The sequence below is a fragment of the Myotis daubentonii genome, chromosome 19, assembly GCF_963259705.1.
Source record: "Myotis daubentonii chromosome 19, mMyoDau2.1, whole genome shotgun sequence".
Taxonomy (NCBI): Eukaryota; Metazoa; Chordata; class Mammalia; order Chiroptera; family Vespertilionidae; genus Myotis; species Myotis daubentonii.
In genome coordinates, this window is record NC_081858.1 from 29003883 (window position 1) to 29029387 (window position 25505).

The 25505-nt window shown below is 64.0% G+C and overlaps 1 protein-coding gene across 1 annotated transcript in view; it reads right to left on the minus strand.

Annotated features, from left to right (window-relative positions):
- Positions 1-1773: 1773 nt before the first annotated feature.
- RIMBP2 (RIMS binding protein 2) overlaps positions 1774-25505 on the minus strand; it is a 30286-nt gene continuing 6554 nt past the window's right edge. The window contains exons 5-20 of the mRNA XM_059675910.1: positions 24625-24770; positions 22834-22910; positions 19917-20026; positions 18594-19412; positions 17334-17485; positions 15831-16268; positions 15489-15629; positions 13967-14122; positions 10854-11528; positions 9076-9190; positions 7999-8183; positions 7144-7312; positions 6444-6547; positions 5304-5375; positions 4034-4168; positions 1774-2062 (exon numbers count right to left, since the gene is read on the minus strand). Of these exons, the coding sequence (XP_059531893.1) occupies positions 1874-2062; positions 4034-4168; positions 5304-5375; positions 6444-6547; positions 7144-7312; positions 7999-8183; positions 9076-9190; positions 10854-11528; positions 13967-14122; positions 15489-15629; positions 15831-16268; positions 17334-17485; positions 18594-19412; positions 19917-20026; positions 22834-22910; positions 24625-24770 (3683 nt within the window). The 3' untranslated portion in view covers positions 1774-1873. The remainder of the gene's footprint in view (positions 2063-4033; positions 4169-5303; positions 5376-6443; positions 6548-7143; positions 7313-7998; positions 8184-9075; positions 9191-10853; positions 11529-13966; positions 14123-15488; positions 15630-15830; positions 16269-17333; positions 17486-18593; positions 19413-19916; positions 20027-22833; positions 22911-24624; positions 24771-25505) is intronic.

The window sequence follows — 25505 nt, forward strand, 5'->3', positions numbered from 1 at the left end:
ACAGGCCCAGGTTGCGGGCTCGATCCCCAGTGTAGGGCGTGCAGGAGGCAGCGGGCCCATGATTCTCTCTCATCACTGATGCTTTTTTTTTCTCCCTCCCTCCCTTCCTCTCTCTTCCTTTCTGAAATCAATAAACGTACAAAACAAAAAAAAATTTAAAACCTTTTTAAAAGTTACAAAAAAAGATAGTTGAAACGTTTTCAGCTTCTGTCCGGAGAAGCATTTGCGGTCCTTCGCCGGAGAGGCCGTAGCCCATGTCCGTGCCGCTGTGTTTTACTTGCGGCCAGCATCATTCTGTCTGTTATAAATTAAAGTGCCGTCACCAGGTCTGCGGGTCAGTGTCGTCTGTTCTCACTGAGGCCACGGCACTGGGTGCGCTTTTCAAACTGCTGGAGGGTCCACTCGGGCCCCACACGGAGGCCACGCTTTCCGCTTAAGTCGACTTGACTGAGGGCTGATTCACGTGAGGGGTGATGCGAGGCGTGTGGACACACACACGCTCCCGTCTCACACCTGGAAGACGCGCGTCCTGTTACAGCCCCTGGGCAACGCTGTCGTCTCCAGGGCACGGTCGTGCACACGTCATTCAATTATCCCTGAGTCGCCTGTTTTTGATGGTAAATCACACATTTTTACTTTTTTAAAAAATAGATTTCGGAGAGAAGGGGAGAGGGGAGAGAGAATCATTGATCGGCCTCCTGCACACCCCCTACCGGGGATCCAGCCCGCAACCGGGGCATGTGCCCTTGACCAGAATCGAACCTGGGACCCTTTGGTCCTCAGGCCGACGCGCTCTCCACTGAGCAACACTGGCCAGGGCCCCACACACTTTTATTGGGTCACATGTGCACTCCACCTGCTGGCCGGTCGGAGACGCGGATGTTGTCTCCCGCGTTGGCCGAGTGGTTCCCCGGCGTGTGGGCCCCGAGCGTGGCCTGTGCGCGGGACACGTCGGAGCTCTTTTGGGAAACAAATTCCAGGAAAGGGAGGGGAGTGCGCCCCGTGCGCACAGCCCCACCCCAAAGCACACAGGAGGCGGGAGGCAGGCATCGTGGAAAATGACAGTTTATTCTAGAAAAGACCCGACACCGACCGCACACGCACACCCACACACCGCTCCCGACCGCTCGCACACGCAGCCCGTGACCACAGAACATGCTCACAACCTCCCACAGGTTACAAAAGAAAGGCGGTCTGCACGCGTGTATAAAGAGTAAAAACCGTTACAAGTGGACGAGGGTACAAAAGAGCCGCCAGCGGAGGCACCGCCGGCAACGGGCCAGTCTGTGCTCAATGCCAAGGGAGGGCTGTGTGGGTCACGTGGAGCAGACTGCCCTGGGGCTGGGCCGTGGCCTGTGCGCGCCGTGGCCTGGGTGTGGCCGTGGCCGCGTGTGTGCTGCTGTGTCTGTCCGGCACGAGAGGGACAGACCCCCCGAGTGACACTGAGGGTGCCGGGCCTGCTCTGAGGTGTGCGTGAGGACACGTGTGGTGTGGTGTGGCCTGGGCGTGGCCACAAGCCTGCCCGTGTGGGGAGAGCACGAGGCGCACACACAGGAGCACAGCGAGTTTATTGGACGGTACAAACCATTGTGCGGAGTAAGGCAGCACATGGAGGCGCTCGGGGCTCGGACCAGAGTTGGGGGGGGTGGGCGTGGGGCGGGGGCAGGGACAAGTGCACAGAGACCGTCCGGAGGGTGAGCAGCCGGGCCCGGCCCTGTGCCGGGCCTCCCGTCAGACCGGGGGCCGCCGGGCTGTCCTCCAGGTGCTGGGGGGGCGTGGGGGGCAGAGAGGTCCCCGCTGTGTGGGGGTGAGGGCGAGCGCGAGTCACGGGAGCCCCGGCTGGGAATGAAACGGCGTCGGAGGCGGTCCCGGGTCACTTGACGGCTCCCAGCTTCTGCAGCAGCCTCTTGCCTTTGAAGAGCAGCCCCTTTTTCTTCCTGGAGGGCGCGCCCCGGCCTCTCCCGGGACCACCTGTACCCACAGACGGCGCAGGAGACCCCGCGTGGAGACGGGCTGTGGGGGACGGCGCTCTCCTGGCCGGGCCTGCCCCCTCGGGAGGCACCTGGGAGGCACAGTGTGACAGTTCACTGGGCGCGTCAGCGCCAGCCCCGCCCGCCCGCCACACGCAGCCCGGCCCGCCCGCCCGCGAAGGAAGGAGGGACGGTGGGCGTTTTCTTCTTTCAAGTGGGGGCGCCAGGAGCAGCCTGCCCAGCGCCTCGGGGGCACGGGCGGGGTGCCCCTCGCGCGGGCAGGACCGGGCTGGGGCTCACTTCCTGGTACATTAAGACCCGATCGAGGGGTGGGGGCTGTTGTAAGTTACGTCGACGTAACCCGGGTGAGTGCCCATCTCAAAGCAGATGCGCTCAGCGCGAGTCTTGTCTTTGGAAGCGACGGCCCCTGGTCGGCCGAGCGCCCGGGTCAGGAGGGTTGGGGATGGCACACCGGTTGAAAGAAAAACAAAACTAAAATGAACCTTAATTGCAATCAAAGAAAGCTGCCAGGCCCCCGTGGGCGCTGCGTGGCCTGCACGGCTCTGGGGTCTCGGTGGGATCTTGTCCGTCCTGAGCACACGGTCAAGTGCTGAGCTCACGGGCACTGCGGCCCCGCCTGACGGGCCCTGGCCCATCCCCCAATCCTGACCTCTGACCTCTGACCTCCTGGGAGCGTGCAGGACTCAGCAGCCACGGCCAGCCCCGGGGCGTCAGCTTGCTTGGATTTAGAATCAAGGTCTAACTCTAATGGAAACCTCGGCAAGCACCCACGGTCGCTGAAGATACCACAGCCCCTCTGGGCCGTCCATCTCGGAGCCGCGTGTCTCGGGAGCGGGTATTGCATTGGCAGGCCACCGGCGCCTCTCCCTGCGTCGGCGCTTCGAGGACAAGCCCGGCCCGCACCAGATGGAGGCGGGGGCTGGAGGAGACGCCGTGCGGCAGTGGGACGCGACCCCGGGCCGGCCTGCCCACTGCCCAGCTGCCTGAGCTCCAGCCGCACTTTTACAAGGAAATCTGCCGGGCCCTGGCCGGTGTGGCTCAGTGGATAGAGCGCCAGCCTGGGGACTGGAGTCCCGGGTTCGATTCCCAGGCAGGGCACATGCCCGGGTTGTGGGCTCGATCCCCAGTAGGGGGCGTGAGGGAGGCAGCCGAGCCATGAGTCTCATCATTGATGTTTCTCTCCCTTTTCCCTTCCTCTCTGAAGTCAATAAAAATATATATTTTTTAAAATTTACATAAGGAACCTGCCGTAAACACGTTGGCGAGGTTGTGCTTTTCCGAGAGTGGCTGGCAATGCAACACGCAGCCGCGGGGGAGAAACAGGCTCGCGGGAAACATGCCCCCTGCTGGCCTCCGCGGGAACCGCGGGGGAAGGTCGCCCGGCTCAGCCCGGCTCAGCCCGCCACGCCTTCAGCTGCTTTACAACCGCGGCCAGTGGCCTTAGGGGACATATTTCTCTCCCGGCCCCGTGACCCCGGCGTCCACCGCGGAGCCCGCTGGGCGGCTCGGGGCGTCTAGGTATCTTCAGCTGCTCACTTACGTGAAGGCTACTGTGCCTGATTAAGGTGTGAAATGAACACTCTTCTTCTGTTCCCAAGCAGATGAGCGAAGGAATAAGAATATATGATATAAAAACAGAACGAGAACCCGCAGCGATGACGCAAAACAAAATGAGGCGACACGTGAATGTCCTCCGTCCCTCCAGGGGCCGCGGGGCGTCCGCTCTCTGGGGAGGACCGCGCCCCTGAGCCTCAGGCCGGGCCAGCCCCGCGCCCTCGCCCTCGCCCTCGCCCTCTCCACGGCCGGGTGTGCGTCTGTCACCCGGGGGGTCCCCTTGTGAGCAGAGGCAGCCGGTTGGAATGGACAATGTCCCTTTCGGTGAAATATACGTCAGGGTCAGAGGTCAGCAGGCTCGGGACGCCCCCGTGGGCGGGGAGGGCGAGGACTCGCTCAGGGCGTGTGCTTCCGGCCCTCGAGGCGGAGACCACACGGGAGAGCGCGGTGGCGGGGCAGGGGCGCCGGACACGCCGGGGGCTGCTTACCCGTTTGGCCTTGGAGCGCGCGGGCGTGTCCTGTGGGCGGTGGGACGGGGCGTCTGAGAGGTAGACCTCCACGTCGTCAGGCACTTCTTCCAGGAAGTTGGACGGCACCAGGCCTTTCTGCCCATTGAGCTCCCCCTGGGACAGGCCAGGGAGACCCCTTACTCCCCTCCCTCAGTCCCCCTCCCCCCACCGAAGGAGCCGCCGCCCCTGGACCAGCCGGCGAGGCTCAGTGGTTGGGTGGTCGGGGTTCATCCCCGGTCGGGGCACAGGCCCGGGTTGCAGGCTTGATCCCCAGTGGGGGGCGTGCAGGAGGCAGCCGATCCGTGATTCTCTCTCATCACTGATGTTTGTCTCTCTCTCTCTCTCTCACTTCCTCTCTCTAAACCACACACACACACACACACACACACACACACACACACACTCACACACACACACACACATTCACACACACATTCACACACACACACTCACATACACATTCACACACACATACACACACGCGCACACACACACGCACACACACACGCACACACACACGCACACACACACACACGCGCGCACACACACACACACGCGCGCACACACACGCACACACACACGCACACACACGCACACACACGCACACACACACACGCACACACGCACACACGCACACACGCACACACGCACACATCTACACACACGCACACACACACACACATCTACACACACGCACACACACACACACGCACACTCACATACACATTCACACACACATACACACACACGCACACACACACGCACGCACACACACGCACACACACACACGCACACACACACGCACACACACACACGCACACGCACACGCACACACACACACACGCACACACACACACACTCACATACACATTCACACACACACACATACACACTCACATACACATTCACACACACACACACACATACACACTCACATACACATTCACACACACACACACACTCACATACACATTCACACACACGCACACGCACACACACACACACACACATACACACGCACACACACACACGCGCGCACACACACACACGCACACGCACACACAATCTACACATTAAAATAAATAAGTGAAGAAGCAGCCTTAGGGCAGGGAGGGCCTCCTGGTGGGGGCGGCCGCTGTGGGAACCCGCCGGGGCCCAGCCCGCCCACCCCTGGCTCCCCCCCCCAGGGAGCCAGCGGACAGCACAGGCCGACGTAACCGCCAACCGTGTGCCTCGCGGCTTCACTCACGTAGTAGAAGCCGTCCTCGTCGATGTCCCCGAGGACGGAGATGATGTCCCCGGTGCAGAAGGTGAGCTCGGCCTGCGGGGGGGCGGGGGGGGGGGGCGCGCGGTGAGCGGGTCCGTGCAAAGTCATTTTCTCAAAGAACCTCCTCGCGATTTCTTTCATTGTCTGGTTTTCCTATGATCTGGGTACTAACCTACTCCTTCAGGCCAAGGAGGAAGAACGAGAGAGAGCCGACAAGGGCCTCTGTGCTCGGCCTCTGAGAAAGAGCGACCGCGGCAACGCAGGCCACCCCCAGGGAAGCACCGGGCTCCCAGGTTCCGCACGGCCTCACACCCGCCAGATCCTTAACGCTAGCACCTGGGCGTCCGGGCACTGCTCCCCGCAGCCCGCAGCGCCTGCGCCTTTACCTAAATGCTCTCCCGCTGCGTCGGAGAGACTGTGCTCAATTATTAATGAAACGTCTATTTCCTCGGCTACGGGCTGGGCGGGGGGAGGGGGTACTGGGGTGGGAGGAGGCTCCAGGCGGGGAACAGGCCAACCAGCCTGGGGGATGGAGGTGCCAGAAAAATGCACTTTTCTTTCTAAATGCCCGGCCGGCATGGCTCAGTGGTGAGCGCCGACCTACGAACCAGGAGGTCACAGTTCAATTCCCGGTCAGGGCACAGGCTCAGGCTGCGGGCTCGAGCCCCAGTAGGAGATGTGCAGGAGGCAGCCGATCAATGATTCTCTCGTCATTGATGTTTCTCTCCCTCTCCCTCTCCCTCTCCCTTCGTCTCTGAAATCAATAAAAACATATTTAAACAAACAAGTGTGAAAATGGGGCGAGGCCGCCAGGCATCGCGAGTCAGACCTGCTCGGGGCTCTGTGCACGGGGCCCTCACTCTGGCCTCTCGTCAGAAGTAACAGCCGTGCAGGCCCTGGGCACAGAGCTCCCAGCGCTCCCCGCCGTGGACTTGGGGCCTACCCACCTCGCCCGTCCTCTGCCCTGTCCTCGGGTGACACTGCTGGGCACCCCCACCGGGTGGCTGCTGCGCCCTGAGCTGCAGGGAGCGGCCCGCCCGGCCTGCTGTCGGCCATTCACTGCTCTGGGGGCCGCTCCCCGGAGGGACGCCCGGCGGGAAGGGCGGGGAGGGCAGCGGGCACCTCGACATCGATGTTGGGCGAGCTCTCTCTGGGGTCGTAGTCGTACAGGGCCACCATCCTGCGCGTGGACACCGCCTGCTGCCGGCCGCCTCGCCTGCTCCTCTCTGCTGACCGGGAGAAGGAAGCCATCACGGCACTGCCTAAGAGCGGGCCGTCCTGGTCACCACGGTAACGGGCCGGACGCCGCCCCCGCCAGGCCCAGGCTCACAGCGGGGGACAGCCGCCGGGCTTCCTAGGTTTTGTTTTAATTTAGAACAAGCGAGCACCTTTGTAAAACCTGGGGCTGTTTCCTCAAAACCAAACACATGCAGCCCAGGCAGCGAGGCTCAGGGCTTGAGCTTCGACCTAAGAACCAGGAGGTCAGGGTTCGATTCCCGGTCAGGGCACAGGCCCAGGTTACGTGCTGGATCCCCAGTGGGGGGCGTGCGGGAGGCAGCCGGTCCATGACTCTCATCATGGATGTTTCTATGTCTCCCTCTCCCTTCCTCTCTCACATCCACAGAAATATATTTAAAGCACGCGCACACGCACTCACATAGGCACACACACGCGCGCGCGCGCACATGCTCACGTGCACACACATGCTCACGTGCGCACACGCACTGCAGAGGGAGCGACAGCGCTCCGCGCGGCTGGCTCCGGGAGGCGGACGTGACGCTGCGGAAGGACGGGGTCCCGGGCGGGCGGGCGGGCGGCTCACCCGTCCTCTCCACGGGCGTGCTGAGCGGCAGGAAGCCCTGTCGCAGGAGCTGCTCCATCATCTCCTCGTCCTCGGCCTGGATCTCGGACACCATGTTGCAGGGGATGAGGCCGGACCGGGCGCACGTCTCCCCGCGGTAGAAGCCGTCTGCGTCCTTATCGCCGTAGACCTGGGTCCGCGGGAAGAAGCGAGGCCTTGTGAGTGGCTGGCTCAGAGTCACGTCACCGCCTACAGTGAGGTGATTGGCTGGCTCAGAGTCACGTCACCGCCTACAGTGAGGTGATTGGCTGGCTCAGAGTCACGTCACCGCCTACAGTGAGGTGAGTGGCTGGCTCAGCGTTACGTCACCGCCTACAGTGAGGTGATTGGCTGGCTCAGAGTCACGTCACCGCCTACAGTGAGGTGATTGGCTGGCTCAGAGTCACGTCACCGCCTACAGTGAGGTGAGTGGCTGGCTCAGCATTACGTCACCGCCTACAGTGAGGTGATTGGCTGGCTCAGAAGGCGTCGGTCAAATACAGTAAAACAACGGGTTATATCGTGTTCAACGCTGCCCTCTGGGGGGGGAGCGCGGCCGGAGGACCAGCTGGACTCGCGGGGCCTCGAGGGCGGAGTCCGGCCGTGGGACGGGGCCACGGGACCACGGGACCCGCCGGTGGCACCAGCGTCCTTCCCGGGCCTCGCTGTCGGCAGGACCTGTCCCCCCACTTTCCCGCCCTCACCCCTGCCCATGGGCTTGCTCCGCCCCCTCCGGCCCCGCTCCCTGATGGCCCGGGCGATGGCGGGGGTGACGGTGGGTGATGATGGGGTGACACGCGGGGTGGGGGGGATGACGGTGGGGACGCGGCCCGGCACCTTGATGATCTGTCCCTCTTTGAAGGGCAGCTCCTCCTCGGCGGCGTCGGGGTTCGGGGACATGCTCAGCGGGTCGTAGTCGAAAAGGGCCACGAAGATGCGCGCCGGGGGCTCCTCGGCTCCAGGGTCGGTCTCGGACTCCCCGTAGAAGTCGGGGGACAGCCGGCCCCGGTCGCCGTAGTCATCTGGGGGCGGGCGGCACGGACAGAGCTGTCACCCCCGGACCCGCCCCGCTCCTCCGTCTCTAAAATCGTTTCCGGCCCACGTGGCTCAGGGGCTGAGCGGCGACCTGTGACCCCCGGGGTCAGGGCACAGCCCGGGGGGGGGTGGGCTCGATCCCCCGCGGGGGGCGCGCAGGAGGCAGCCGATCTCTCATCATTGATGTTTCTCTCTCTCCCTTCCTCTCTGGGATCAATAAAAATATATTATTATTAATTTATTTATTCATTAATTAGCGATCTTTTCAGGGCACCAGGTCAGCCGGGTGTTCAGGGACCTTCCGTCTGGGAGGGAGCGAACCCTCAACAGCGGCCTCGTCGGTCTCTTACACGGATTTCGGGGGGGTTGTTTTGTTTTGGGGTTTGTTCACGGTGCTGACAGGCGCTATTTTCTCTCGCTTCCCACGTGATCTAAACAGCGCGTCCCCTGGTCCCGCTGGCCCTGAGCACGGCTCGCTGTTGTCTTCGGAAAATGAAGCAGGGTCTTCCCATGCGAGAGTCCTTACGAAGGGTCTTGTCTGTCTTGTGCCGGTTCTGCCCTCTCTTTGCCGCCACTGGGCGTTCTGTGCGTCTGGATGAAAATTGCTATTCCCGGCCATTTTTAATCTTTGTTATTGTTTCTAAATATACATATTTTTTATTGACTTCAGAGAGAGGGAGGGAGGGAAGGGAAGCATCCGTGATGAGAGAGAATCAGGGACGGGCTGCCTCCTGCACGTCCCCCACTGGGGATCGAGCCCCCCAACCTGGGCCCGGGCGCCGACCGGGAACCGAACCGCCCAATCAGGTTTTTAGATGTTCAGGCTGAGGGCTAAGCCGCCAGGTGCCCTGGGGTTGGAAGGACAAAGGGCCCACTCACCGATGGCCGGGGCCGCTGGCCGGGGCCGGTGCGGGCCGCCGCCTCCGTGGGGAACCCTCCGGCCCCCGTGCTCGGCCCTGTCCGCCCGTCCCGCAGACGCCGGGTTCCCTAAAATCTGAAGACAGAACAGCAGAGTCGTGAGTCCCGCCGGCCCGAGACGCGAGCATGGAGTCAGCCAAACCAACCCCGCGTGGAAGCAGAAGCTGTAAAGGCAACTAAACGTAGCTTTTAACTGAAAGGTTAGCTGAATGACCGGGGCGAGCCGCTCACCCGGGCACCCCGACTACCACAGCGGAGTTGCTTCTCGACACTGGGGGCCGGGGAGGGGGATGGAAAGAATTCCGGGGGGAGGGGACATCTGCTGCAGAAGCCAGGTGCATGTGTGTGTTTTAATCTGTCTTCATTGATTTCAGAGAGGAAGGGAGAGAGAGAATGGGAAATATCAATGGAGAGCGAGAGTCACGGATCGGCTGCCTCCTGCACGCCCCACACTGGGGATAGAGCCCGCAGCCCGGGCCTGTGCCCTGACCGGGAATCGAACCCTGACCTCCTGGTTCCTAGGTCGACGCTCAAGCCCTGAGCCAGGCCGGCCGGGCGCCAAGGCGGATGTTTTGCCCCAAGGTGAGAACAGCTTCAATACGACTGACTCACTGGACTCATCGCCCTGCGGCCCCTGCGACCAGGTACAGCCCTGACCGTTAGGGCCGCCTCCAGGGATCGCCAACGGGGGACGCCGCTGCCGCCCGGCCACGTGTCCCGCCGGGAGGAAGCTGTCCATGCGGCTGCGGAAACCTCACGGCACCGCCCTGGCCCTGCTCTGAAGACCGGGTCACCCCAGGGCTGCCCTGCCTGGATATGCGCCCCGGACACACACACCCCCCGGGTTAGCTCTGCGTCAGAGGGTCCGGGCAGAGCCTCCAGCCCCCGGGGAGGGGACCCGAGTGGGGAAGTTCAGGGAGCCCAGGGAAGGAGCAGGGATGAGACGGGTTGGCCTGGGCCGGGCACAGGTGGGTCAGGTGAAGTGTGGGGTGTGGGGCAGAGCCCCCTGGTGGACAGATCGCACACTGCACCGGCCCGGAGCCCAGGTCGCACACTGCACCTGGCTCACCTGCGCTCTACCAGCACGTTCACTGGCAAGTCGGGCGTGACAGGAGCAAATGCTGGGAAAAGGGACCAACTGGGGAGGAGTGAAGCTCCCGACAATCACTCACACGCCTGGAGGGCGGGGCGGGGCGGGGGGTGGGGTGGGGGGGGTCTAGAGCTGATGATGGGAAATTCATTCTGAAAACCGGGTGCGGGGGAGTTAAACACCTTTGGAACCATATGCACCAGTGGGTCTCTCTGTTCTTTTCCCTTTTCCGATGACGGATGAAGGCATAAAACCACCGAACAAACATCCACAAACCAACCCAAGAAGAAACCCTTCGATCCTATCGGTGGCCACAACCAGTCCCCGTGCTCATTGGGGACAAGCACGTTGTCAAACGCGTGGGGGACGAGCGTTCAGCTAACCCTTAATTAAAATTTAGATTCAGTTGTCCTTTAACCAAAGCAGCCAGAATCGTCGCTGATTGTGGGGGGGGGGCGGGGAGGATCTTATCCGAAAGCAACATAAAGAACCCGTCAGCCGGCCTACGATTGGGAAGCGATGAGCAGGAACTGAAGCCGCGTGGACATTGGGGCATCAGCCGCGTCCGGAGGCACCAGCAGAAAGAGGGAGGGTGGAGGGTGCGGACGGATCGGTCTGGCAAGCGGGGGGGCGGGCTCGCGACACACACCACGGGGCCGTCTGCCACGCGGGGAGCCGCCTGCGGGTGCTGGGCGGTCGCCCTACTGGGGGGCGTTTTTATGCTTTTCTTCCAGACGTTGGGCCCCACGGGCTGGTCCCAGCCAGGCTTCCTGGGGGCCGGCCGCTCCGGGCTCGGGCGGGGGTCGTCGCTCCTGACGACGGGGCTGGGGTCCTGCTCCCCAAAGTCCTCCTCGATGCTGCTCTGCCGGGTCAGCGTCCGCCGCCGGGCCAGCAGGGGCCGGAGGGTCCTACAGGGACAGGGCCCGGGGCCCGGGCTGCCCGTGGCGGCCACGCTCCTGAGGCTCAGTCGCGGGTCCTCTTCTTCGCTCCCACAGTCCAGGCCGCTGTCTGGGCTCCTGGTGGCCCAGCGGCCGCCCCGGCCGCCCCTGTCTTCGGGAAGGAAGTCCTCGGCGTGGGGGCCCCTGGGTTTCGCGGAGACCCGGGAGCCCTGGGGGGCCTGGTGCACCCGGCAGGTCCTGGCGCGCCTGGGCTCCCAGGCCCTGGACGGGCACCCTACGCCCTGTCTGTGCAGGAACTCACAGGGCTCCGCGTCCTCCTCCGCTACTTCGGGGATACTGAACAGCCTCGCACTGTGGGGGGCCTGCGGGGGGCCCTCAGGCGGCTCCGGGAACGCCCCGTCTGAGGTCCTATGCCTAGAGCACTCCTAAGGGGGCATGCGGGACCCACGGTGGGAGCGGACGTGAGGTGGGCGAGGGAGGGAAAGAAAACAGACAGCATTAGTCACGGGGCCACGAGGGAGGGGAGCATGCTGGGGGGGGGCATGCTCGGCCGGGCTCTGAAATGAGGGTGCAGTGGGCGGAGGATGGAGCCAGGCGGGAGCAGCAGGCGGCAGGCCATGCACTAAACCAGCGGGGTAGGTGGGGGGCGCACGGAGGCAGGGCACTGCCACGGCCAAGCTGCTGGGTGCTGGGAGCCGCGTGCCCAGAGCGCTGGGAGACCTGAGCCCCGCGGCCCGCCGGCTGCGCCCAGCCTCAGGGCAGCGGCCACTGGACGCCGTGGGACTGAGCCGGTCACAGCAGCCCCTGCCGCTCTCGTGCTCTCCCCGGCACTGAGCTGACCTCCTCCTTTCCTGTCCGGCTACAAGTCCGTGTGAAGCCGGGACCTGGTCGGTCGGCGCCGTGGCCTTGCTCCCGCCCCTCAGCGTGTGCAAAGGCCTGGGGGTCTCCAGACGCTCCCCAGGGCCTGGACCCTTCCAGCCGGAAGCAGGCTCCCCTGCGGCTCCCCAGCCCCTGCACCGGCCCCCAACCCTGGCTTGGGGTTTCCAGGTCAGACTGAGACCTCCTGACCCTGAAAATGTGAGGACGCTGCGGACAAACTACAGGGACCTGCAGCTGTCGGCCGGCCCACTTCCTGCCACGTCCTTGGCCCACTTCCTGCCACGTCCTTGGCCCCACTTCCTGCCACGTCCTTGGCCTACTTCCTGCCACGTCCTTGGCCCACTTCCTGCCACCTCATTGGCCCGCTTCCTGCCACGTCCTTGGCCCACTTCCTGCCACCTCATTGGCCCACTTCCTGCCACGTCCTTGGCCCACTTCCTGCCACCTCATTGGCCCGCTTCCTGCCACGTCCTTGGCCCACTTCCTGCCACCTCATTGGTCCGCTTCCTGCCACGTCCTTGGCCCACTTCCTGCCACGTCCTTGGCCCACTTCCTGCCACGTCCTTGGCCCACTTCCTGCCACGTCCTTGGCCCACTTCCTGCCACCTCATTGGCCCGCTTCCTGCCAGCTGTGACTTCCACTCAGCTGTGCCCAAGGGGCTGGGGCTGTGCTTGCAGCCATAGGGTTTTGTAACGACCTTGCTGCCCCCTGGGCCTCCTCCCTGGGCGAGGAGGTGGCCCTTCTTTCCTCAGCAGATGGGGGTTCCCTCCCAGGAGCTTCCTCCCCGACAAGGAGAAGCACCGTGGACGTAGGACACCGAGGCCGCTTCCCCTGGTCCAGCTGTGAGCATGGGGCGTCCTGGGGAGATGAGGCTGGACCCCCCCCCCCCCCCGGCCTTCCTCCATCACAGGCTCCTGACTCCTGCAGGACGGGGCCTTCGGGAGCCGGTGGGGCAGGTGCGAGGGGCCAGGCTGGGGGCGGGAGCGGCCACGTGCGGGTCTGCACAGGGACCTGGCGCGGGGGCGGGGGGGGACGGGGCGGCCTTTGCGGCGCATCTGTCAGTCTCTCTGTGCAGGCGGCCCTGAGCTGCCGCCGGTGGTGCCGCCTTCTGCGCACCATTCTGAACACGGGCCCCCGAGTTCCCGGAGGGAGGCCACGCGGGCCCCTTATCCACCACGGAGTCTCCTCCCCAAAGCCTTTCCGTCCGGAAAATCCACAGGGTCCTGCCCGCTGTCCTGCCTTCTGTCCGTCTCCCCCGGGGGTGGGAAGGGCTGGGAGCAGGGGTCCCGCGTGGCCTTGCCCCCGTGGCCTTGTCCCCGTGGCCTGGCCCAGGGCCTGGCACGCAGAGGGGACCCACCCACGAACCGAGGCTGCCCAGGGGCGTGAATACGAGCTCGAGGCAGAGCAGCCGGCAGCGGGGTGGCCACGCCCCCAAAAAGGACAGGGACACGCGTGGCCGTCTCCTGAGCTTCGTCTCCATGAGGGCGACCTCCCCTCAAACCCGCTGACCGCCACGCCGAGCACGGGGTCCCTGGTGGGAGGTCTGAGGGGGGTCGTGTGTGTGGCCCCCTGTCCCCGAGGACAGCCATCCCTCCTGGCCGTCCGCACCCTCCCGCCCCCCCCGCAGGGCCCAGCGGGTGCCGGGACCTTCCCACAATCCCCCAGCCGGCCCGGTGCTCCCGGCCCCCCGTCCTGACTCAGGGGTCCCTGTCCTCGGGCGGCTGGTTCTCTGGGGTGAGCGCTCAGGGCCGGGGTGGAGGGGGGCCTCCATTGTTCCCCCGCTGCCCCCCCAATCCCTGCTGCCGAGCTGGGTGCCCCCGGAGGCTGCCAAACCCCCACCCGCCGTGTTGGCCGAGAGTTCAGACCCAGAGGCAGGACGGGATCCCGGGTGCGAAGTCCATGGCGAGGAAGAAGCCAGTCCCCAAGGGTGGGCTCCCGGGGCAGCGGGGCGAGCTGGGGCCGGACGGGGCCGGCCGCACTGACCTTGAGGGCGCCGTGGGACGTGCCGCTGGGCCGCCGCCGGCCCCCCTCCAGCTGCATCTCCGAGCACAGCTCCTCCTCGTCCTCCTCCATGATGTCGGACAGGTCCGAGCCCCGGCTGCTCTCCGTGTGGTACTCGTCGCCATGGCAGCAGTGCGGCTGGGGCAGGAAGGGGTCGGTGAGCACCCTCTCTCGCCCCGAGCTCCCTCCTCGCCGTCTCCGCTAATGGACGGTGTTAGGCGTGAGGCGTGGCGGCCTCAGCGGCCATGAGCCCCGGAGCTGGGCGGTCAGGGGCTGGCCCGGACGGGCACGGGCACCCAGACCGTGGGCTCGGGCAGCACGACGCTGGGGCTGGGAAACGGCTCTCCCGGTGCCACCAGCAGCTCCGACGTGGCGGCCGGGCAAAGGCGTGAGCCACAGGGAGCAGCCCAGACGGCGGGCGGCTCAGGCACGGGAAATGGAGGGTGGGGGGTGGTGAGAGGGGGTGTCTATGGCCTCTTCCAGGCGTTTCAGATTTAAATAGCAGCCTGTGGCCTGGAACACACAGAGCCCGGCCGGCGTGGCTCAGCGGCTGAGTGTTGACCCAGGAACCAGGAGGTCAGGGTTCGATTCCCGGTCAGGGCACAGGCCCGGGTTGCGGGCTCCATCCCCAGTGTGGGGCCTGCAGGAGGCAGCCGGTCCATGACTCTCTCTCATCATTGATGTTTCTCTCTCTCTCCCTCTTTCCTCTCTGACATCAATGAAAACACATTTTAAATAAATAAACACACACACACGCACACACACGCGCGCACACACACACACAGCTGGTCTTGGAGGGATCGGGACCCATCTGAGGACACTCCCATCAGATGACGCCTGGCAGAACCTGAGACCAACCGGCCTTGGGGACCTGCTGTGGGCGCTGCCCCGGCCGCCCGCACCCTGGTCGGCCGAGTGGCTCCGGGGTAGGAAGGTTGGGGTTAGCACAGCGGTTGAAAGAAAAAACTAAAACAAACCTTCACTGCAACCAAAGAAAACTTACAGGCCCCCGTGTGCAAGGCCTCCGCGTGCAAGGCCTCCGCGTGCAAGGCCCACGTGTGCAGGGCCCCCGTGTGCAAGGCCCCCGCGTGCAAGGCCTCTGTGTGCAAGGCCCCCGTGTGCAAGGCCCCTGCGTGCAAGGCCCCCGCGTGCAAGGCCCCCGTGTGCAAGGCCCCCGCGTGCAAGGCCTCCGTGACTGGAGGTTATTTCTGAGCCTCCCCAGACGCTGAGCAATAGCAGGTGCCCGGCAAACGTCTGCCCCGTTACCCAGAGTGAACCAGCCAAAGGCGGGTTTCGCCCCAGCTGAGCCTGGGGGGGGGGGGGGGCTCGCACACAGACGTTGGAACTGTCCCCAAATGAGGTCCCAAAGGCACAGCACGGTTCAGTCCGGACTCCCCGCACCCACTAAGGTTGCTGTCTCCTGGGCTGGCACCTCCCCATCTTTCCGGGCGGGGGGGTCCTCACCTCCAGAGGCTCCTGTGGTCACTGCCCGCCCGGCACTCACCGGCTTGCCCAGCTCGGAGCCCTTCAGGAAGTCGTCCACGGAGGCGCCCCTCCTCCTGAGGTCGGGGGACTGGTAGCCGTCCTCCTCGTCCGAGTTGGCGTGCTGCCCGCTCCGGTCCACGAACACGCTCCTTTTCTCTAACTTGAGGAGGAGAGGGCGGGTGAGCGAGGCGCCGGGCGGCCCCAGCGGGGAGGGGGCTCCGGGTCCCACCCTTCCCTTCGCCACCCACAGCCCCTCAGAGCCGCCCCGCCAGGGCCCTGGCTCCTGGGCGGGCTTCTTTTCTTTTATCTTTTCATACATTTTTACTGACTTCAGAGGGGCCCGACGCGGGCACCGCCTTACCCTGCTGCTCTCGGCCACCCTCTGCGCGGCCTCCCGGGCCATGGCCTTGGCCACGGAGCTGGACACGGGGGCGCCCTGCGGCTGCGGGAGGATCCGGCTGGGCGAGGGCGAGCGCCGGCCGGGCAGGCCGGGCAGCTCCAGCGTGTGCCCGAGGGCGGGCGCCCGGCCCTGCTCCCAGGCCTCCTCCGCTCGGACGTAGGGCCCCGGGCGGTCGTCTTTGGTTTCGGGGGCTCCGGCACTTGCTGACGGCTGTGGGGTGGGCGCTCTCGGGGGGGCGGGAGGCACCAGGAGGTCGGGGGGGACGGCGGCGACGGCGGAGTCCACGGACTCGCCCTGGGCCGAGAGGGTCCGCACCGTCAGGCCCCTGGCGTCCAGGCTGCGCAGCCGCGCCAGCTCCACGGCCACGCCGTCCGCCGTGGGGGCGGCGACCTCGGCCACCTGCACAGAGAGAGCCACTGACGGGCCGCCCAGCCCCCAGCCGCCCCCTGCACCCCGGCATCGGTCTCGGCAGGGGGCCTGTGGGAGTCTGCAGACACCAGCGCCTGCCCCCGCCCCCCGCTGGACGGAAGGCTTCCGTGTCCAGAACCAACTCAGAGACACACTGAGGGGCGCAGAGGGCCAGGGCGTAAAGTTCATTGTGGCCAAAGCTGGGGCCGGCCTGGCCGGGGAGCAGAGACAGGGACACTGGCTGCAGAGACCGCGTACACAGAGGGAGCTGGAGGCAGCCAGACACTGCGGTCCACTGAGTGGTCAGCCCGGCCCCTCACAGGGACCGGGGCGGAGGGAGGAGGCAGCTGCATGACCTGTGGGCTGGGATGGGGAAGGGGAGGGGGAGGGGGAGTGGAATGGGGAGGGGGAGGGGGAGGGCAGAGGGAGGGGGAGGGGGCCGAGGCCATCGGCTTCCCCACCTGCCCTGTGGAGTCAAGGCCTGGCCATGTGTTCGTGGGGGGGATTCCTAGGCCTGTCATCTATCCGGGGGCCCTGATGTTGGGGAACTCAAGGCAGGTGAACTTTTTAAAAATATATTTTTATTGGTTTCAGAGAGGAAGGGAGAGGGAGAGAGAGAAACACCCATGATGAGAGAGAATCCTGGACCGGCTGCCTCCTGCACGCCCCCCACTGGGGATGGAGCCCGTAACCAGGGCCTGTGGCCCGACCGGGAATCAAACCAGTGACCTCCTGGTTCCTAGATCGACGCTCAACCACGGAGCCACGCCGGCCGGGCAAAACAGGTGGACTTTTAATCCCGGGGGCAGGAGAACCAGGAGGGTGAGCAGTGGGAGGCGGGCAGGGGATTCTGGGAAGGGGTGGGGCAGAAGTGGGGGGGCCTCGTGCTCTGCAGCCCTGGGGTGTCCGTGGGGTGGCCGTGGGGTGGCCGTGGGGTGGCCGTGGGGTGGCGGGTGTGTAATAAATGCTGGTGGCAGAGGAGGGAGGAAGGACGGTCGGCCGTCACCCTCCCCGGAGCAGGTACCCACGGTCCTGGGGTGCCCCCCCATGACTCACCCTCTGCCCCTTTGCGTACACGCCGTAGCCCGTGACGGTGGCCCCGTTGGACATCCCGGTGGCGCTCAGGGCGGGCGGCTTCCAGGAGACCTGGGCGATGGCTGGGGTGGCTCCCGCCTGGACGGTGACGTCTTGGGGGGCAGCCGGGGGACCTGGGGACAGACGCAGAGGCACGTGCCGGGCGGGGCTCCCCCGGGAAGGAGGCCGCTCGCTCCAGGGACCCGCCCCCCGCTATCACGTAAGGAATCACAGAACGCGGTCGGCGTGTCGCCACAGCTCCGTGCGGTGACGGGTCCCAGGTGGGTCCCAGGGAGCCCTGTGTTGTGCCTGAAACTCGTGTGCTGATGTCTGTCAACTCCACTTTGATAAAAATAAACACACATGAGCCCGGCCAGCGTGGCTCAGGGGTTGAGCGCCGACCTGCGAACCAGGAGGTCAGGGTTCGATTCCCGGTCGGGGCACAGGCCCGGGTTGCAGGCTCGATCCCCAGTGGGGCCTGCAGGAGGCAGCCGATCCATGATTCTCTCTCATCAGTGATGTCTCTCTCTCTCCCTCTCCCTTCCTCTCTGACATCAATACAAATATATTTTAAACAAACCAACACACACGAGAAAAAGGAGTGGCCGGGCCGGGCGGGGAGAGGGGAGTGTGAGAGCAGATGGAGGAGGGCGCCCCCGGCCGCCCCGGCGGGAACCAGCGCTGGGTCCTCAGGCTGTGGTTGGGCTGAGCTGCTGGGGGTCCCCAGGCCCCCCGTGACTCAGGCCTGGCCAATGGGCACATGACTGCGCCCTGCCTCACCCCTCCTCCCTCCATGCATGTGTCTGTGCACGTGTGTGCACGTGTCTATGTGTGTGCGTGTGTATCTCCCTCACACACCAGCCTCTCTGTGGTCCAGGAGCTCACCTGCTGGGAGCGAGGACAGAGTCATCACCCGGAGCTCACGGGCCTGACCAGCCCCAGGGAGGTGACGGGGTCACAGGGATCCGCTCAGACGCCACCCCCTCAGGACCTGGGCCCCACTGCTGACACCCTATCTCTCTCACACACACATGAGCACACGCACGCACACGTGCACAGACATGCACACGCATGCACACGCATGCACACGCACAGACATGCACACACACCGTGTCTCGCAGGTGACTTAGGGGCTTTCCCAGGATGCTGTGGCTGCATGCAGCTCTCCCTCCGCCCGCCTCCCCCGCCCCCGCCTGCACGGGTGACCCCCCTGCTCCCCACGGAGCCCCGGGGGCCGCTCACCGGCGGGCAGCGTGCAGAACTCCACGAAGGCCTCCTTCTTCTCCCTCTGCTCCAGGGGCAGCTGCCAGGGCACCTGGTGGGGGCGGGCCAGCACCCGGACCTTGTAGGCGGTGCCGGGCCTGAGGTGGAGCAGCTGGTACCGGTACCGGGCGGCCCGCGCCACGCCCTGCTCCTGTCCGTCCAGGAACACCACGTGGCTGTAGTTGCTGTTGGTGGGCAGCCAGGAGAGCCGCGCGGAGGTGGGCGTGACGTCGTCCGCCCGCAGCTGGGACGGGGCGACCACCACGTCCTTGCCCACCAGCAGCGTGCAGCGCAGCGGGTCCGAGCTGCCCCGGCCGGTCACGCACTGCACGGACACGCGGTGGGTGCCGGCCGCCACGCCCAGCTTCTCGATCAGCGCCTTGGTCCTGCCGGCCGGCGGGAGGCTCAGGCGCGGCTGCTGGTCCACCAGCACCGTGTAGCCGCCCAGCGGGCCCCAGCCGGGCGGCGCGGCCGGCGGCTCCCAGCCCACGATCACGCTCTTGGCCAGCTGCTTGATGAGGGTGATCTTGCGGGGGTAAGGCACGAGGTCTTCGCCGAGGTCGTCGATGCTCGCGTCCGGGGTCCCCTCGCCGTCGTCGTCGGGGCCGCCCGGGGCCGGGGGGGAGGGCGGGGGCAGGTCCAGGGCGTCCTCCCCGCCCAGGCCCAGGCCCAGGCCCGTCTGGTTGAGGAGGTTCTGCCCCTGCTCGGTCTCCAGCGCGCTCAGCCGGGCCTCGCTGTCCTGCACCAGGTCCACAAAGTTGGAGGGCACGAGCCCCCGCTGCCCGCCCAGGAGCTCGCCTGCTGGGAGCGGGGGCAGAGTCACCCCCGGAGCTCAGAGCCGCAGGCACGGGAGTGACCGGGCCCCAGGGGTACGCGCAGACGTCACCCCCGTGGGGCGTCCCCCGCCCACCAGCCTGCTCTTCCCACGGCGCCTGCCGCAGCCTGAAGAGGGGGCTCCTGAACGGGCCCCGCCCGAGAAGATGCCAACGGGGGGACCCCAGCGCTGGGCAGTGACTCGGAGGGAGGAGGGAGCCCGCGGGGACCAGAGGGTCTCAGCCGCGTGTGGCACGTGGTTGCCTGGGAAACCAGGTGGTATAGTAACACCCACGGCGTGTCGGGGTCAGAGGAGGGACCCCGGGAACCCCGCTCGGCACCTCAGGGGGACTGTCACGCGGGAGGCGGGCGGGGGAGCCTGGCCAGCAGGGTCGTCCGGGGCCCGGCCTGCCCGTTCCCCAGGCCCCGCACCCGTCGGCCCCGCGGGGACCGGCCTCGCACCCCCAGCAACCGCCGCGTGGAACAGACCTTCATAGAAGCCGTCCTCGTCCATGTCCCCGTAGACGTAGAGGTATTTCCCCGCCGTGAGCGGCAGCTCGGCCTCTGGGTTCTCATTGGGGCCGTCGAAGGGGTTGTAGCTACGGGAGAGACGGGGGAGGCTGACGGCAGCCCGGCCTCTCGGACCCTGGGCAGCGCCCGGCCCCTCTCCGCCGGCCTCGGCACTAACAGGTCAGATCCTGGCCGTCGCCAGCTTCCTCCCACAGGCTTGAGACAGAGGGCGAGCCCCGGCCGGTGTGGCTCAGCGGGCAGAGCGTCGGCCTGCGGACCGAAGGGTCCTGGGTTCGATTCCGGTCAAGGGCACGCACCTCGGGTGCAGGCTCCTCCCTGGCTGGGCCCTGGTCGGGGCGCGTGCAGGAGGCAACCCAGCAATGTGTGTCTCTCACATCGAAGTTTCTCTCTGTCTCTCCCTCTCTCTTCCCCTCTCTCTAAAAATCAATGGGAAAATACCCTCAAGTGAGGATTTTTTCTTCAATGGAAGCTTGTATAATTTTATTAACCAATATCACCCCAATAAACCCAGTAAAAACGTCTCTGTCTTTAGAGTACTTGCCATCAAAGATAAATACTTTTTCTCTCTCTTTATTGATTAAGGAATTATCCCCCCAATGTCCCCCCACCCCACCCCACTCATGCCCTCACCCCCGGTGTCTGTGTCCATTGGCTTACATGCATGCATACAAGTCCTTTGGTTGATCTCTCCCATTTACCCCCACCCTCCCCTACCTTCCCTCTCAGGTTTTGAGGATTTTTTTTAAATTAAAAATAAATAAAATAAAAAACAACAGAAAAGTCACCTCAGTAGGAAAATACCAGCTGTACCGGTTACTAATGCGGGGTTTTTTTTCAGTAGATGGAGTTACACGTATGCTGATGTATATGCGATTTGATACGTGTGCTATTTTGTTCTATTAACAACACGCTTCAAAACTTCATATGTCAAATTTGCTGAAGGTCTTAACATCATAGGTGAACATGCTTATGGGGAACATGCTCCATCTCAAGACACTTGTGAACGCTGGTTTAAACGCTTTAAAAGTGAGGATTTCGGTGGGAAAGACAAGGAACGTCCAGGTCAACCGAAAAAAGATGGAAGACCGACAACGACAAGCATTATTGGGTGGAGATGCGTGTCCAACTCAGAAACAACTCGCAGAAAGACTCAACGTGGCTCAGCAAACCATTTCCGACCGCTTACAAGCAATGGGAGCCATTCTAAAGGAAGGAAAATGGGTGCCACACCAACTGGACGAAAGGCAAACGGAAAACCGAAAAGTCACAGTAAAATGGTGCTTCAGCGGCACGAAAGAAAGTCTCTGGGCATCGAGTTGTGACTGGCGATGAAAAGTGGGTTTATTTTGAGAATCCCAGACGCACAAAATCACGGGTTGATCCAGGTCAGCCATCCACATCGAATGCAAGGCCAAATCGCTTCGGAGAGAAGACACGGCTCTGTGTTTGGTGGGATCGGGAAGGTGTGGTGTATCAGGAGCTTCTAACACCAGGTGAAACCGTTAGTACTGATTGCTACCGACAACAGATAACCGGTTAATGCCTGATCCGAATTTTTAACTGGTTAATAGCTAATCTGCATACCCATTAAAATGCGGTTTGGAAGTGTGTGATGGTGCGTCCTCACGAAGCAAAATTACTTTGCCGTGTCTTCTGGCCCATTCTGGCCGTTTTACAATCAAAGCGCGGTTCAAATTGATTATTTGTGGTCGGTAGCGATCAGTACTAACGGTTTCACCTGGTGTTAGCAGCTCCTGATACTCCACACCTTCCCGAGCCCACCAAACACAGAGCAGTGTCTTCTCTCTGAAGCGATTTGGCCTTGCGGTCGATGTGGACGGTTGACCTGGATCAACCCGTTGAAGCACCATTTTACTGGTGACTTTTCGGTTTTCCATCTGCCTTTCGTCCAGTTGATGTGGACGTTCTTTGTCAAATAATCAATTTGAACCACACTTTGATGGTTAATCCGATTTAGTAACAGATTGATGGTTAATCCACATTAGTAACTGGTTGATGGTTAACCCGCACTAGTAACCAGGTGATGGTTAACCCGCACTAGTAACCGGGTGATGGTTAACCCGCACTAGTAACCGGGTGATGGTTAACCCGCGCTAGTAACCAGTTGAAGGTTAACCCGCACTAGTAACCGGGTGATGGTTAACCCGCACTAGTAACCGGTTGATGGTTAACCTGCATTAGTAACTGGTTGAAGGTTAACCCGCATTAGTAACTGGGTGATGGTTAACCCGCGCTAGTAACCAGTTGAAGGTTAACCCGCACTAGTAACCGGGTGATGGTTAACCCGCACTAGTAACCGGTTGATGGTTAACCTGCATTAGTAACTGGTTGAAGGTTAACCCGCATTAGTAACCGGGTGATGGTTAACCCGCGCTAGTAACCAGTTGAAGGTTAACCCGCACTAGTAACCGGGTGATGGTTAACCCGCACTAATAACCGGTTGAAGGTTAACCCGCATTAGTAACCCGTACACCTGGTAAGCTTGCCATCCCTGGCAGTCGGTGGTGACAGCCGAGCTGTTAATTGTAACAAAGGGTGATGGTTCCTGCGATCGTACCCGAGAAGACCACGTTTTTATTGGTCGAAATTAACTCTCGGGCTCAAGGCCAAGCAGACGTCTTAGTCCCGACTTTAACGTCCCAGTGAGGAGCGAGGACGCGTCCAAAATCGAGAGCCGTGAGGCCGTGGGCGTCGGCCTGGACCCAGGCCTCCTGACACCCACCATGCAGGTGCGGCCTCACAGCCTCCCTGTCCCTCAGATCCCCGTCCACCGAAGCCTCGCCCAACCTTAGGGGCACCCTCCTCTCCCGGCCGGCCCCCACCCCGCCCTGCGCCCGCCCCGGCCCCGCCTCACCTGTAGCGGGCCACACACAGGTGCACCTTCCCTGAGTACCTCTGCTTGGGGGGGTTGGCGTTCCGTTCATTGTCCATCTGGGGGACACAGGACACTCGGTTAGAACGCCGCGGCTTCCCGCTTCCCGCGGGGGACACACAGGAACCCTCCCACGGCCCCCGGGCCCTGCAGCCTCATTGGGGTCCCCGGGCCCTGCAGCCTCATCGGGGGATCCCTGGGCCCTGCAGCCTCATTGGGGTCCCCGGGCCCTGCAGCCTCATTGGGGGTCCCTGGGCCCTGCAGCCTCATTGGGGTCCCCAGGCCCTGCAGCCTCATTGGGGTCCCCGGGCCCTGCAGCCTCATTGGGGGATCCCTGGGCCCTGCAGCCTCATTGGGGTCCCCGGGCCCTGCAGCCTCATTGGGGGTCCCCGGGCCCTGTAGCCTCATCGGGGGATCCCTGGGCCCTGCAGCCTCATTGGGGTCCCCGGGCCCTGCAGCCTCATTGGGGGTCCCTGGGCCCTGCAGCCTCATTGGGGTCCCCGGGCCCTGCAGCCTCATTGGGGGTCCCCGGGCCCTGCAGCCTCATTGGGGGTCCCCGGGCCCTGCAGCCTCATCGGGGGATCCCTGGGCCCTGCAGCCTCATTGGGGTCCCCGGGCCCTGCAGCCTCATCGGGGGATCCCTGGGCCCTGCAGCCTCATTGGGGTCCCCGGGCCCTGCAGCCTCATTGGGGGTCCCCGGGCCCTGCAGCCTCATCGGGGGATCCCCGGGCCCTGCAGCCTCATTGGGGGTCCCCGGGCCCTGCAGCCTCATTGGGGGTCCCCGGGCCCTGCAGCCTCATCGGGGGATCCCTGGGCCCTGCAGCCTCATTGGGGTCCCCGGGCCCTGCAGCCTCATTGGGGGTCCCCGGGCCCTGCAGCCTCATTGGGGGTCCCCGGGCCCTGCAGCCTCACGTGGGGGTCCTGGGCCCTGCAGCCTCATCGGGGGATCCCCGGGCCCTGCAGCCTCACGTGGGGGTCCCGGGAGATGCTGGCGCCCCTGAGGCCATGATGGAGCTGTGTGGGCTCTGGGTTCCCAGGGGTCCTCTGTAAAGCACTCCTGTGACCCCCAAGCCTGGACGTGGGCGAGGGCCTGCCCCACGTGATGTGAGGCAAGGGGCGCTCGCTGAGCTGGGCCCTGCGAGGGTCCTTAGAAGACACAGAGAGCCCTGGCCGGTGTGGCCCAGTGGATAGAGCGTCGGCCTGCGGACTGAAGGGTCCTGGGTTTGATTCCGGTCAAGGGCACATGCCAGGGGTCACAGACTCGATCCCCAGTGCGGGGCGTGCAGGAGGCACTTGAATCAATGATCCTCTCTCATCATTGATTCTCCTCATATTTCTCTCCCTCTCCCTCTCCCTTCCTCTCTGAAATCAATAAAAATACATTTAAAAAGAATAAGAAGAAGACAAAGACAGACCATGATCTGTGCCCTCTGCTCTCAAGGTTCCGTCCACGGAGAGACACACAGGCCCACTTGGCTCAGTGCTTAGGATGAGACACCCGGGAGGGCTGCATGGAGGAGGTGGCACGGGGCTCTTTCCTCCCAGGTCCCCACTTCTCTGCCGTCTCAGAGTCGGCAGAGCACAAGAACTCTGCCCACGTGTCCCCTGACGGCGGCCACAACCATGGGGGGCGGGGCCAGGCCCAGCATCGGCTCTGGGCCAAGGGGTAGGTGTGAGCGTGAGCGTGAGCGTTCGTGGGCACCTCCCCAGGACAGGCTGTGCCCGCTGCCTCCCTCCTCCTCACACGGGCCCCCTCCGCGGGGCAGGACTCACATCGGACTCAAATCTGCATCTTGAGCTTCCGGATCTGGACAGAAAGGGGGGCCTGGTGGACAGAGGCTCTGGCGAGTCCCCGGGCAGCGGGAGGGGCCGGACGTAGTCCCCGATCACAGCGCGGCTCCCGAAGGGGCCGTCCTGACCTGGCCACGGACATGGAGACGGCGGACAGAGATGGAGGGACGGGACACGCACGGCGCCGTCCGCAGCCGCGCCCGCTCCCTGCTGGCTTCGCGAGCCCCCGGGACACGGTTCATCCCATCAATGTCTCCTCTGCACCCGCTGTGCCCAGCGGGGCTGTGGGCACCGGGGCACAGGGCCGTGGACAGCCCCAGCCCCTGCTCCCGGGACCTGGCAGCCCGGTGCTCGATGCCCCGCTGTCAGGCTCGCTGCCTCTGTCGGGACAGAGTTCCGGGTGCGGCCTCTGTCACCAGGGGCTGCAGGGGTGGGGGGGTTATGGCGGGGGGTCAGCTAAAGAGAAACGCGGGCCCGGCCAGCCTGGCTCAGTGGATTGAGCGTCAACTTTCAGACTGAACAGTCGCGGGTTCGATTCCTGGTCAGGGCACAGGCCCGGGTTGTGGGCTCCATCCCCAGTCGGGGGGCGTGCAGGAGGCAGCTGATCCGTGATTCTCTGTCATCATGGATGTTTCTCGCTCTCTCCTTCTCCCTTCCTCTCTGACATCAATAAAAATATCTTTAAAAAACATATTTTTTTAAAAAAAGAGAGAGCCCTAACAGGTTTGGCTCAGTGGATAGAGCGTCGGCCTGCGGACTGAAAGGTCCCAGGTTCGATTCCGGTCAAGGGCATGTACCTTGGTTGCGGGCACATCCCCAGTGGGAGATGTGCAGGAGGCAGCTGGTCGATGTTTCTCTCTCAT